Source organism: Bidens hawaiensis, unplaced genomic scaffold (genome assembly GCF_021521415.1).
Source record: "Bidens hawaiensis isolate Kalapana, Puna unplaced genomic scaffold, B.hawaiensis_p1.1 tig00030813_1, whole genome shotgun sequence".
Lineage (NCBI taxonomy): Eukaryota > Viridiplantae > Streptophyta > Magnoliopsida > Asterales > Asteraceae > Bidens > Bidens hawaiensis.
In genome coordinates this window covers 121,225-135,271 of record NW_027495157.1, presented here as the reverse complement: position 1 = coordinate 135,271, position 14,047 = coordinate 121,225, and the positions used below count along the sequence as shown (strand labels likewise).

The following is a 14,047-nucleotide window of genomic DNA, read 5'->3' as shown; positions in this document are numbered from 1 at the left end:
TCTTATTCAATTGTTGCATCTGCTGTCTCTAATTTCACATGTATGTTTTGATCAATTTTGATATTAGATCGATTGAAGGTTTAGGTTTTATTTGTTCAATTTGAGATTCATGTGTTAATTAGCTGATTTGTTGCATAACGGTGATAGGTTAATCGTTGTTGGTTGATTATTTGATCGGTAATTATATTATTAATAATTAATTTTAATATATTATTCTTATTATTATGTGCTGTTTACAGATCATGTAACGTTTATTTGTATAATTGAGATGGAATATTTGCTTGTTTATCAATCTTTTGATTTTATATGTTTGTTTTAATTGTTTATTTCTGGGAGATTAGTGTTTTCATGACCTGTTTGTTATCCAGACCAAAAGCGGTTTGTTGCCGGTTTGTGTTTTGTATCGATGTAAACGCTACTTTTTAATGAACAGTCTTCTGATTTTATATGTTAATTTAATTGTTTATTTCTGGAAGATTTGTGTTTTCATGACCTGTTTGCTATCTAAAAAGGGCTAGCCGTGCGTTTTGTATAGATGTAACCGCTACTTTTTAATGAAATATACGCACTTGTTTGCCAAAAAAAGTTTTGATTTTAGTGAAGTTGATAATTTTCATATTAGATCTTGACTGTTAATTTGTGATAGAGCTTGTACTTCCTTTGTGTTTGTATTATTGATTTTGTAGTAGCTATGGAAAGCTTTATTATTTGTGTTTTGTTGGTTTTCTTGGATTACTATACCTGAGAGATTATTCATTGAGATGGAATAATTGTTTTATGTTTTCAAGTTTTTTTATTTTGGTTATTTAATTGTTTATTCTGGAAGATGAAGGTAGGGTTAAGGTAGATTGTGTTATTTTTATGTCTATTGGTCTACGCAGTCAATAGCGGTGGGATAGCAGTGGGATAGCGGTTAGCGGACTTTTGCAAAATAGTGGCGCCAATAGCGGTCTAGAATAGCGGAACCACGATTAGCAGCGCTATTGGCCGCTATTTGACCGGTTTTTTATTTCTAGATAGCGGTAATAGCATTGATTTTCAAGGGTGGTATATTTGGGCTAAATTTAGAAAATACCATAATAGCCCAAACTTCAAATTTGATATATTATTTGTTTATAATCGTTTTTTTAATCAAAGCTCTAGAAGAATCATGTTATTGCTCTTTCATCTACCAACCATTCCGTGGTTGATGTGGACTCGGAGGAAGATTTCATTGCTTATGATTGAATCATGTTTCAGTTATTGATACTTGTTTTTTTTTCTTTTGATACACACACACACACGTATATATGTATTGCATGGTATTAAAATTACCGTTTTCTCACTGCTATCCCACCATGATAACCTATATTTCAAATAGCTGCCCTTGAACGCTATCTGTTTTTTTTACCGCATTAACTGCATAGCTATTGGTGATATTAATCTATGTTTTCATGCTCGCTTGTTAGATTTTTTTTATTTTAATGAAATTGTATAGTTGATGCTTCTCGTATCAGATCGAGACTATTGGTTTGTGGAATTCCTGTATGTGTTTGTTTAGATCTTGCACTTTTCCTTATCAGAAAGTTTATATTGTCGGCTAAACCTCATAATACGACTATACGAGATAATTATTTAAGATTTATTTGGAAATCTTAGATTCTTTTTTGTCACTTGCAGTAGTTATGCTGAAGTTTTGTAATTTGTGCCTTTTTAGCTTCATGTTTTACTAAACATCTTATAACTTGCATGAAACAGGATGAACAATTCAAGAGACTGCACTGGAGTATTGTTGCAGCACGTTAACCGTGTGTTAAGTTGTTAAGATAGTTTTAAGATTACAATATAAAGCAAATGGATCGACGGGACACTTCAGGTTTTGTCAGCGGCGGGTGCGATGTTCTCGGCATTTGTTGGCAGTTAACCTTAGTATTCTAGATCTTTAGCTTAGAAATACATTAAGTTTGTGGATATTATTTATAGCAGCCGAAGTTAGGTAACTTGTTCTTTTGCTAATAAGGTTTGATCAACATCAAACAAGAGACTCGCGTTTCACTTCAATGGATAACCGATTCCATGTTAACGGTTTTGCGGCAAACCATGTCCCTGATGCCTTTAGAAACCTCAGCAACTCTTTCCATGTAGTCGGGTCCGGGTCCGGGTCCGGATCAGGTTATGCAGCGGATACCACACTGCGATTGGATTTCCCAGGTTCGTTTAATCACTCCGGTCAAGACTCAAAAGGTATCAAAAGGAAATGGGGTTCGGTCACTGGGTCAAGGGACATGCAACCTGGGTTTCCATTTAGCCTATCTTTAGGCCACTCTCCAAGCTCCTCAGACAGCAAGGCCAGCTCAGCAACTGGGTGCACCAACATGTCATCTGCTAAAGAAACCGATGAAGAATCGTCAATGGACCTTGAGTTGGATTTCAGTCTCCATCTTGGTGGTGATAAGACAGCTGCCAAAAAGAAAGTGCCCACCTGTAACAAACCATCGATGGTTGATCTTGAACTGAGTTTATTCTCTGTGCCCGCCGAGTCTGATATCACCACTGTTCACTTTAGCCCGCCACCTGTCGGGTGTGATATGGACGATGGATCAATGTCATCACATCTGGAACAAAAGAATCCATCATCCAGCTTTATAGCCATGCCAACAAGTTCAGTCACATGTTCATCTGGAATAACCGAGCCACATCAGCAGCAGAGAACCGGTAGTGCAAAGACATGTCAATTCGAGGGATGTGGAAAGGGTGCACGAGGTGCTTCTGGGCTTTGCATCGCGCATGGAGGCGGTCGGCGGTGCCAAAAACCCGGGTGCAATAAAGGAGCCGAGGGTCGAACTGCTTTCTGCAAAGCCCACGGTGGCGGTCGTCGATGTGAGTTCTTGGGCTGCACCAAGAGCTCAGAAGGTCGAACCGATTTCTGCATCGCTCATGGTGGCGGTCGAAGATGCAGCCACGAAGGTTGCACCCGTGCAGCACGAGGGAAATCTGGGTTATGCATCCGCCACGGTGGCGGTAAACGATGCCAGAAAGAGAACTGCACCAAAAGCGCTGAAGGACTGTCGGGTCTGTGCATATCTCACGGTGGTGGCCGTCGGTGTCAGTTTCCGGCGTGCACGAAAGGTGCACAAGGAAGCACCATGTTCTGCAAGGCGCACGGTGGTGGGAAACGGTGCACGTTTGAAGGATGCACGAAGGGTGCAGAAGGTAGCACCCCGTTCTGCAAGGGTCATGGCGGTGGAAAGCGGTGCGCGTTCAAAGGTGGCGGTGTTTGCCCAAAAAGTGTCCATGGTGGAACCCTATTTTGTGTGGCACATGGTGGCGGGAAGAGGTGTGCAGTCCCTGATTGCACTAGAAGTGCGCGGGGGCGTACCGACTGTTGTGTCAGACACGGTGGCGGTAAACGATGCCAGTTTGTCGGATGCGGGAAAAGTGCACAAGGTAGCACCAATTTCTGTAAGGCTCACGGTGGTGGTAAAAGATGCTCATGGGGCCAGCCCGGTTCAGAATATGGAACCAATGATCAAGTTTGTAACGCATTTGCTAGGGGTAAAACAGGGTTATGCACCTCTCACGGTGCCTTGGTTCAAGACAAACGGGTCCATGGTGGTGCCACATTGGGAACCCTGGTTCAGGATACCGCACCTAGCCAGGCTCAAAAGATGGTCTTATCTCCACCGGATACTACCGGGTTTACTGCTCTAGGTTTCAAGCCTCTCGGGGTGCAACAAGGGAACAATCTGGCGGATGGTGCGAGGCGGTCAAGTGGAGCGGAAGGGAGGGTTCATGGCGGTAGTTTGATTGCTTTGCTGGCGGCAGGAAGTGGTTCGGGAGAAGGGAACGCGATGGCTCGAAAATGGATATGAAAAGGTTGGTAGTAGTGTTGACAGAATGTTTGTTTTGTTTGTTTGTTTGTAGATTGTGTTTTGTATTCAAAGTGTGTGGTTGTGTATGAATAAGTGGAAGCTAGCTTTATAACTAGAGTTGGTTTTTCAAGTGTGGGTCATTTGCTATTTCCTTGTATATTGGACGAATCAGCCTACCATGTTCTTTGTTAATATGTTATTGTTATGTTTTTGACTTTGGTTCTTTTAGTTCAATGAAATAAACCCTCTAGTTGTATTTTGTTTGCAACAATTTGCGAATGTTACATGAATAGTTATTTAAGTACATCACATGGCTTACCGTAGACTTGAATATTGAGATCAGTTAACTAAAAAGATTTGAGAAAACTAGTTGTTGGACTTTCCGCCTTGGGGGGGGGGGGGGGGGGGTTTAGACATGAAGCGTCAAATATCTGGGGATGGTTGACGCGATGGTTGGTTGAAATCTCGTCACAAGCAGGCTCAAAAAAGAAAGAAAAAGCTGTTCAAAAATAAAATTTTGGTCAGTTTTTGATACAAAGGTTGGGATTTTATAGGAACTAAAAACTGATTATTGGGTGGGCTTATTTCTTAAAGGCGGTAATAAACCTTTAAATAATTGAAGGGAATATGTTATAGTCTAGCAAATCATTTTATAATTTTTTAAAAGTATTCATATTTATATTTATATTTATATTTATATATGCAACTTGGTAAAATATGAGTTTATAAAAGCCTATTGGTGTTTCAAATGAATTGAAGTACAAAGATGATATATTGTCATATGACTTAAACCAATATATTAGCATCCTTTAGAAGATAGCATTTCTGTTTCTTTTCTTTTCTTTTTTTCTTTTCTTTTTATTTTATTTTATTTTATTATGAAAACTGATCTAGAAGTAAAGAGGCCATTGTAGTGAAGTACTGGGGTTTGATAGCAAAAGGTGTACATACTTTGTTATAAACAAAAGAATTTAAAGGTATCAGGCTATTTATACTTGTTTTTGGGCTAGAAGACATCCAATCATAAATATTACTCCAATTTTGTTTTGTATAAAATCCATACAACTCATTAAAAAGCGAGTGTCTTATAAGTTATGATACATTTAGATCTGAGTATCTGACTTGGTTATTTGGTTTTAGTCATATTATATGTTTTCTTTATGTTTAGAATAATTGTGAAGTAGCTTAGTTGATAAAGACCTGCCGTAAGTCCCTAATATTACGGACCTTGTAAGACATAATGCTTTTCCGATAGAATAGTTTGAGCCTTTTGTAAGGCAGAAAGATCTTTCGGCATGATGGCATGACTTCTTTGCAAGTTAGTAACATTATTTCAATATGGCATAAGCTTTATTTATGCTTCAGCCTTAGCTGCGTAAGCTGGCGACATATTCTAATGCATTTTAGAACAATTAAGAACAGTAATCGTCTATTTTAAAGAGAAGGTTCGTAGTATATATTTAAGTTAAATATTGATTTGTTTAACAGAGTTTCGAACATACTGTATGTATGTTAGATTTCATTTTAGTAAAATCTGTATTCTTACACTAAAGTTATAATAAAATATGAATTCTAAATAAGAATTATACGAATACAATCAAATTCACATCTCAATTCTCAAGAAACTACAGTTTTCTTTAGATGTGGCAATATGAGTGGGTTGGGTTAGATTTGGGTGATGGGTTAGGATGGGTTTGGGTCAGGATGGGTTTTTAAAATAGAGGGTTAGGATGGGTATGGGTCAAGATGAGTAAAGTTAATCCATCTTGACCCAAGTAAAGGTTAAAATGCAAAGGGTTTCAAAAACCCCTCAAAAAAATATTCAAAAATTTTAATAAAAAAATAATAACTCAAAATATAAATCAAAAATGCAAAAACTAAAATAACAAAAATGTCCCTCACGTCGTCCTCGTTCATTAAAAAAAAAAACTCGGTTTCGTGTCGGTTCAGGTTCGGTTTTTTTTTTGTTCATATTTGCTTTTTTTCGTTTCGGTATCTATTCGGTTTCAATGTTTTCGGTTTTTGTTCGGTTTTGATTTCTCGGTTTTATTCGGTTTGGGTATGGGTCAAGATGGATAAAGTTAACCCATCTTGAACCAAGTAAAGGTTAAAATATAAAAGGTTTCAAAACCCCTCAAAAAATATTCAAAAAAATTAATAAAAAAAATAATAACTCAAAATATAAATCGAAAACGCAAAAAGTAGAATAATTAAAACGTTTCCCCGGTCTTCCTCGTTCATAAAATAAAAACTCGGTTTTTTCTCGGTTCAGGTTCGGTTTTTTCAGTTTTTTTTCGCTTCGGTTTTGCTTTTTTTTTTTCATTTCGGTCGGTTTCGGTATATGTTCGGTTTAATGATTTTGGTTCGATTTCTCGGTTTCTATTTGATTCCGTGGGTTTTGTTTGAAATAAAGTTGGATAAAGCTTGTTTTAGTCCATTCTAACCCAAAAGCAAACTCATTCTAACCTATAACCAAAAGTCACTAGTATTTTCCCAACCCATCTTGACCCCTCTTGCAAAATTCTTTTGATCAATCCTGACTCATCTCAATTTTAAAAGTTATCTAAATTGACCCAAAACAACCTATTTGGGTTTGTTTTGCCATCCTTAGCACTTTTCTTAACAGGCTAATGGCCAATATTATTATGGGCTTCTACAAACGGATTATATTTTTAAAAAAATAAAAAATCTTTTCATAAGAAAAAAACAATTAAATGTCAGAAGTGGGATTTGAACCCACGCCCCCTCTCGGAGACCAGAACTTGAGTCTTGCACCTTAGACCACTCGGCCATCCAGACTTTGTTGCTTTATTTTAAACTTTAATCTATACCATAATTAATTAGCTGGCCATAGTTTTCTTCGATATCTATTATCATTTTAGTTTCTACAAGAGTTATGCAGACTTCATTTAGGTGTAACTATTTTTTTTTCTTTTTTTGTGTAACTAATTACCAACCTGTTTTTCAAATAATAATAATAATAATAATAAATAATACCAAAAAGTAATTGGCCTGTAACCTACACTCATCTTATGATGATTATAGGATGTGCTCGTAAGTCTTAGCCACAATACTAATGTATAGGTTTAATAAAAACTTGTAATTTATATTGGCAATATGATATTATCTATGCTACTTAGAATATCATATCATAAAAGTCTAGGAAAATAAATCACCTTTGATTCAATCTTTGAGGATATAACTAAGAACAATAGCATCTATGATTACAAATTACAATATTATGTCAATGTGTTTTATCTTTAACGATACCAAACATGGTGTTGCTGGATGAAATATAAAGAGAGAGTCGGTCTCTTTATGCGTCACTCACGTAATGATACTGAATCAATAGTGTGTTCACTTGATCACTGATCACATCCCTCTTTTACAAATTACAAGACTTCAATCTCTCTTATGTCGTATTTTGGACTCGCCTAGTCGCTTTCTATCTATTTCGTATGTTAGAAACGAGCCTTTTGCTGTAAAGAAACCAAAATTTTAAAGTAAGTTGGTGCAAAATCTGGCTTGTGCAAGCTTGAGATCTTCTATTGAGCAATCAAAGAACCAATGAAGCAACTATTCATTTTAAGATAAATATAATATATATATATATATATATATAATTAATTCAAGCATCTCATTATACTCTGCATCCATAATATAAATTTTGATTGAACATGAAAAAACTTATGTCAAATGTGATTCTAATATGCGCATACCGTCACTAAATTTCGTTGGATTATGTATGTGCACATGAGTCATGCATACCTCTTTTCAGTCCGCTACTTTATGGTTTGAATGCATGACAACATCTGCGTCATACTTTTGGTAGTCAATTTGGTGTTTAATCAGCGCACGAAACATCTTGAGATTAACTTACATTTTATTCATGATCATGCTCAGAGTGTTGTTGAAATCATTGATCTTCTAACCAAAAGGTTGCTTTTTGCTTGGATTGGCAATTTTCGGTCCAATCTTCACATTGCTGAAAACTGAAAATGTTTTGCTTGAGAAAGTAATTGACCACAAAATAACGCTTAAATCAAACAAAAAATAAAAAGAAACGTTTTTTGTCAGAAGTGGGATTCGAACCCACGCCCTCTCTCGAAGACCAGAACTTGAGTCTGGCGCCTTAGACCACTCGGCCATCCTGACAATATACCTCTAGTTATTTTATTTTAATTATTTGACTACTTCTGAAGCATCAATATTTTGTTAGGTTATTATTAAAACTTTTCTAAATTTGCAAAACATATCAATTTAGGATAAGAGTAATTTAAATTTTCTGATGAATACTGTGAATTCTATTTCATATATTCTACAATTTTAAAGTATTTGATTGTCACCGAGATAATGCCTCTTAAGCCTAAGAATACATAGATACATAGCATGCCTCCTTAGTCCTAATTAGAAGTTGTGTAGAAAAACTTATAAATCAAACGTATTATGACAAATTTTCTTCTTCATACATCATTATTTTGATTTACATTTAACAAGCTAGTCAGGTAAGTCAAAAGGCAGGTCACAAGTCATTAAGACGTATCAATTTAGTTAAGGTCAAAAGTCAAACATGTTTCAAAATGGTCTTGGATTGATACCAGTCGTTTTAGAAGCAAGTATCAAATGGGCACCTAATCGTTTTATGACGGAGAGTGGGGGCGGAGGTGGTTTCATGACTTCAAGTGGCAAACAGTAGACTATATATATCATGGCCAAAATGTTTTAGTTTTCTTTCGGTTTTGCATGTAATCGTGTCCACATAAAAAGCGTTTTGTTTCTATTCTGAATCCAGATGTGATGGATTTGTGTTTATCAATAACCTTCGTCTGTTTTGTTTCTATTCTGAATCCAGATGTGATGGATTTGTGTTTATCAATAACCTTCGTCTCCAATACGACAATGATCCGAAACAACTATAACGAAATGCAAGACATGTAACCCAAAGAAAGGTTCATTGTTTCTCTAGAGAGCTTACGAGCTTTACAACGTAAAGTTGAATGAATACTTGGAGGTGATTCAGCTCATTCGAGCTAACAAGTAAATATCTTAGACGTACCAACCTTCGACCTCTTTGACCATTCCTCTTAACTAGACTTTTTTTCCGACCGAACTCAACCCATTCTTGCAAGGACCCATATCTAGACCACTCAAAATGACACAACTCCACCAATTTGCTAGCCAGCATACAGAAACATAAACATTAGCATCAAAACCAAACCTGTGGGTCAGTTTAAGGGGGCAGGTTGATACCTTACAATTATTTGAGGAACACTCGACCCCGCAATTTTAACAGTTATCATATGTTCTGGCATTGTTTTGTTGTTTTCATCATAAAAAGAATATGCTAGATTATTGATTAGAGAAGTGTCAAATGCGCACTGTACAAAAATTTCGGTATAAACCGCATGCATATAATAAGATTTGACCAACAACACAAAACCAAACATACCACTAAATCATATTAGTTTTGCAACAAAGTGCCACCTAAATAAAAACTGTAACACCACGTATGAAACTGAAACACAACAAACAGCACCATGACTCTAAAAAACAAGTAAATATATTGGGCAGAAGGGTATATACATATATATGGACCTATATCATCAACCCACTTACCCTAAATCATAAAAACACAATTCTGAGTGTCTGACTGGAAAACAATAACCATTTTTTGAGATATAAAACACACCTAGTATGCAGCTTCTTTCCTTAAACCTTCTTCTTATCTTTCAGTTCTTTGATCGACCTCGGGATCTTACACAACACTTTCTCATCCAGCACTTTGTATTGCTTCTTGATTTCAATCCATGCTTTCTCGGCAAGCGGGTCTATCTTATCCTCGTATTTGTCATATGCCACAGGCACCGAGAACAGCAACACAACCGCTGCATCGTATTCAAAAATCAGTAAAATAACATTATACAAAAATTATATGTAGCATTAACTAGCAAGTGTTATGAAGTTTACATATGTAAACCAATGTCAAAAAGTTGCAGCTGTTGCTGATGAATGACACGAACCACAAGCCAGCGATAACCTAAACAATATAAAATTAGAAAAACCATTGATTTGCATGTAAATTGATTATAAAATATTGCAGCTTACGCTTAAGAACTTCTTCAAATCTTTCCCTGAAGCAATATCATGTATAGCTGCCAAACCTCGATTAATTTCAATCCTCAATGAAGACACAATTTCCAAAACAGGTTTTTCTGGAATAGAAACTTCAGGAATTTTTGGTGGAGACCTGCAAACGAAGCATCGGGTCATGAATACACATAATAATCAAAGAGTAAATAAGTTTCAGATTGTTGAAATTGGAAAATTACTCACTTCTTGATGAAGATTGAGGCATTTGACCACAAAAACAGTAGCGCTAAAGTGAGTATCAGACTGTGGCAAACAAGAGTCAGCAGATGATATTCCAACACTTCGAATAGAAACCAGATGATTGTCACGCCACCTAGGATCCCACCCGATAGTTTCTTATCCTTCCACAGAAGCAGATCAGCCGCTTCACACACAATCAAAAAGTTAGACCATTAACAAAAGATAAATTAGCATGCTTAACATTGGTAACTTTGTATTATATTCATAAAAGCAACTTAAATAAGCACTAATGTGAGCTTTGGTAGCTTATAATAATGAGAGGAAGCCAACTTTACTTTATGAATTATAAATTATAAACATTAAGCTTCCATTAAAGAATAAAGTGGGATACTATCAACCTTTATGAAGCAAAAAGCTACAATCTTAACTGGAAAAGACCTCATTAATAATTAAAGAAAAAGTGCATATCCTTTTACTTTAGTTTTAGAGAACAAGTTTAACAATATGCCAAGTGCTTGATCTAGAGGTAGAAGCCAAACGAACTCCTAATCAGCATATACATATTTCACAAGTTACAATTAGATCCATTAATTATCTCCCAATCTGTACAGTATCTAAGCTTGAAATCACGTTTATCGGTTTATAAATTATATTCATAACATAAAGCTTCCATGAGTGGGATATTAATTATATTATCAAGCTTTAGGAAACAAAAAAGTAACATCTTAACTGGAAAAAAAGACTTCAATAATAATTAAAAGAAAAAGAGATCTTCAATTCTCCTTTTGCTTTAGTTTAACTTTTAAGCAATCAAACCAAAAGAACAAATCCCAACGGTTTAACAATACGCTAAGTTCTTTCTCCACTAATCTAAATACAAAAAACAATTGAACTCTTCCTTAATCATAACCTAATCAAGCATATACCTATTTCACAAACTACATCTAGATCTACTGTTGCAATCAATATGTTATAAAATCATGATTATTAAACAGCTGAATACGTAAGCAATTAAAACATATTCTTATTCTCCAACTACAATTAGATCTACTGTTGTCATCAACAGGTTACAGTATCATGACTATTATCAGTTTATCACTACACAAATTATACAGAAATTAAACAACTAAAGCAATCAAAACATACACCTACTTCACAAATTACAATTAGATCTATTGCGTTCATCAATATGTTATAAAATCAAGAATATTATCTCTGCACAAATTACACAGAAATCAACCTGAGGCAATTAATTCATATTCCTATTCACAAATTACAATTAGATCTACAGTAGCAATCAAATGTCACAAAATCATGATTATTATCACTACACAAATTGTATACAAATTAAAAAACTGAAGCAGTTAAAACATGAATTAATATTTTCAGTACAATTTGTGTAGTGATAATAATCATGATCTAATTGTAATTTGTAAAAAGGAATACACTTTAACTGCTTATTATCACTCCACAAATTATACAGAAATTAAACAACTAAGGCAGTTAAAATATATACCTAATTCACAAATCACAATTAGATTTACAGTTACAATCAAAAAGTTACAAAACAACGATTATTAGCACACAAATTGTACACAAATTAAACAAATGAAGCAATTAAAACATATTCTTATTCACAAATTACAACTAGATCTACTGTTGCAATCAATATGTTATAAAATCAAGATTAATAAACAGCTGAATATGTAAGCAATTAACATATATACCTATTCACAAATTACAGTTAGATCTACTATTGTCATAAATAGGTTAGCAAACTCATAATTATTATCAGTTTATCACTACACAAAATCATACACAAATTAAGCAAGTAAAACAAATAAAGCATACACCTACTTCACAAATTGCAATTAGATCCACTGCTTTCATCAATATGTTATATATAATCATGAATATTATATTATCACTACACAAATTATACAGAAATTAAACAACTGAAGCAATCAAAACATATACATATTTCACAAATTACAATTAGATCTACAGTTGCAATCAATATATCATAAAATCATCACTATGACTACACAAATTACACAGAATTACATAACTTAATACATAAGCAATTAAAACATATCCCTATTCACAACTTACAATTAGATCTACATCTACTGTTGTCATCAATAGGCTGTAAAATTATGATTATTATCACTACACAAATTATTCAGAAAATAAACAACCAAAGCAATTAAAATAAATTCCTATTTAGATTTACTGTTGCAGTCAATATGTTATAAAATCATAACTATTATTCACTGCACAAAATTATACAGAAATTAAACAACTAAAGCAATTAAAACACATACATATTCACAAATTATAATTAGATCTACTGTTTTCACCAATAAGTTATAAAAATCATGATTATGAGTTTATGACTACACAAATTATACAGAAATTAAACAACTAAAGCAATTAAAATAAATTCCTATTTAGATCTGCTGTTGCAGTAAATATGTTATAAAATCATAACTATTATTCACTACACAAATTACACAAAAATTAATCAACTGAAGCAATTAAAACACATACTTATTTCACAAACCACAATTAGATCTACAGTTGCAATCAATATATTATAAAATCACCATCATCAGTCATCACTACACAAACTGTACGGAAACTAAGCAACATAATAAAGCAAGTTAGGGCAAAGTATTATATTATTATACGTTTTCCACCGCCGAAGACATGATGCACCGGCTTTTTCCTGCCAAACAGGCGAAAAACCTTCGATTTGATCTCCGAAACCTTGCTATCGTCATCTGAATCTGACGAAGAAGAGTCGTTCTTCAGGTCGTGAATCTTGTCCGATATCTTCTCAATCAACGACTCGGACTTGTGATCTTCGTGATCTGACATGATACTGAATTTGAATTGAAATTAAAACCCTAGGATTTGAATTGAAGCTAATTGTCTTGGATTTGGTGTGTTGAGTGATGCAAATGAACACTGTGTATGGATGCTTAGGTGGTTTTTATATGCTCAAGGGTTTGGTGCCGAGCCTCAGGTTTGGAGTGGGGTCTTTCCGAGCCTGGTGGTTCGGAGATGGGTTATACTTATATGCTAATTGGCGTGATTGATTGATGTGTATTAAGGTTACGAGTTTGGGTTGGTTTTGTTTTACTCCTTTTACTTTGTTTAGTTGTCCTTTTTTCCCCTAGTACTTTTTTTTCTCGCAAAAGATATATTTTTTCTCATTGAACGTAAAACGATTACAGTAAAATGATGGGCAAACGGACAACAAGCTGCATTGTAACCCTTTTTTTAATAGTAAAGTCAGTCCTGCTAAGTACGAAGCTTTAAGACTTAGGAGCTGAAAACGTACCATGCACGACCAGCTGAACCCTAGTAAAAAATTTCATATCTCTATAGCAGAAAACAAAATGTGTCAAAAGCAAATGAACATGCATAAATATTTGGTTTTGATTAGGATTTGAGAGGATACAGTTATAGGCAATCTTATATATATAGTTAAAGGTTATACATATGTATAGTTAAATATATTGATGAGTTTTAAAAGTGTCTTTATGGTGAATATGCTAGCTTATTTCAACAACTTAGGGGGTGTTTGGATGAACTTTTTAAACTTGCTTATTTGATTTTTGTAAAGCAAAAACACTTTTGAAAATCTCTATTTTGAAGCTTTTGGAGGAATTTTGCCAAATAACTTTTGTTTTTCAAAAATCAAATAAGCAGCAAAAGCTTACCCAAACACCCCCTTAGTTTGAGACAAGAAATATTGTACGTTAAAAGTTGTAGTTTGTTAATTAGAGTTAAAAGTAGTACAATATATTCAGTGACGAATCTTTGACGAAAACGGCGACAAGCTCAAATTTTCGGACGAA

The 14,047-nt window shown here is 34.5% G+C and overlaps 2 protein-coding genes and 2 non-coding genes across 4 annotated transcripts; 1 reads left to right on the top strand and 3 right to left on the bottom strand.

The window, feature by feature from the left end:
* Window positions 1-1,705: 1,705 nt before the first annotated feature.
* LOC143581124 (uncharacterized) lies at window positions 1,706-4,111 on the top strand. The gene has a single exon (XM_077063977.1). The coding sequence runs from the start codon at window positions 2,040-2,042 to the stop codon at window positions 3,849-3,851; it is 1,812 nt and encodes a 603-aa protein (XP_076920092.1). The 5' UTR covers window positions 1,706-2,039; the 3' UTR covers window positions 3,852-4,111.
* Window positions 4,112-6,566: 2,455 nt separating this feature from the next.
* On the bottom strand, window positions 6,567-6,650 carry TRNAL-CAA (transfer RNA leucine (anticodon CAA)). The gene has a single exon. It is a non-coding gene; the product is annotated as a tRNA-Leu (tRNA).
* A 1,272-nt stretch (window positions 6,651-7,922) lies between these two features.
* TRNAL-CAA (transfer RNA leucine (anticodon CAA)) lies at window positions 7,923-8,006 on the bottom strand. Its single transcript has one exon. It is a non-coding gene; the product is annotated as a tRNA-Leu (tRNA).
* Window positions 8,007-9,287: 1,281 nt separating this feature from the next.
* LOC143581125 (reticulon-like protein B2) lies at window positions 9,288-13,061 on the bottom strand. Its single transcript, XM_077063979.1, has 5 exons — window positions 12,872-13,061; window positions 10,185-10,365; window positions 9,957-10,098; window positions 9,819-9,888; window positions 9,288-9,736 (listed from the first exon to the last, which is right to left on the bottom strand). Exons 1-5 carry the CDS (start codon window positions 13,059-13,061, stop codon window positions 9,561-9,563), a joined length of 759 nt encoding a protein of 252 aa, XP_076920094.1. The 3' UTR covers window positions 9,288-9,560.
* Window positions 13,062-14,047: the final 986 nt, after the last annotated feature.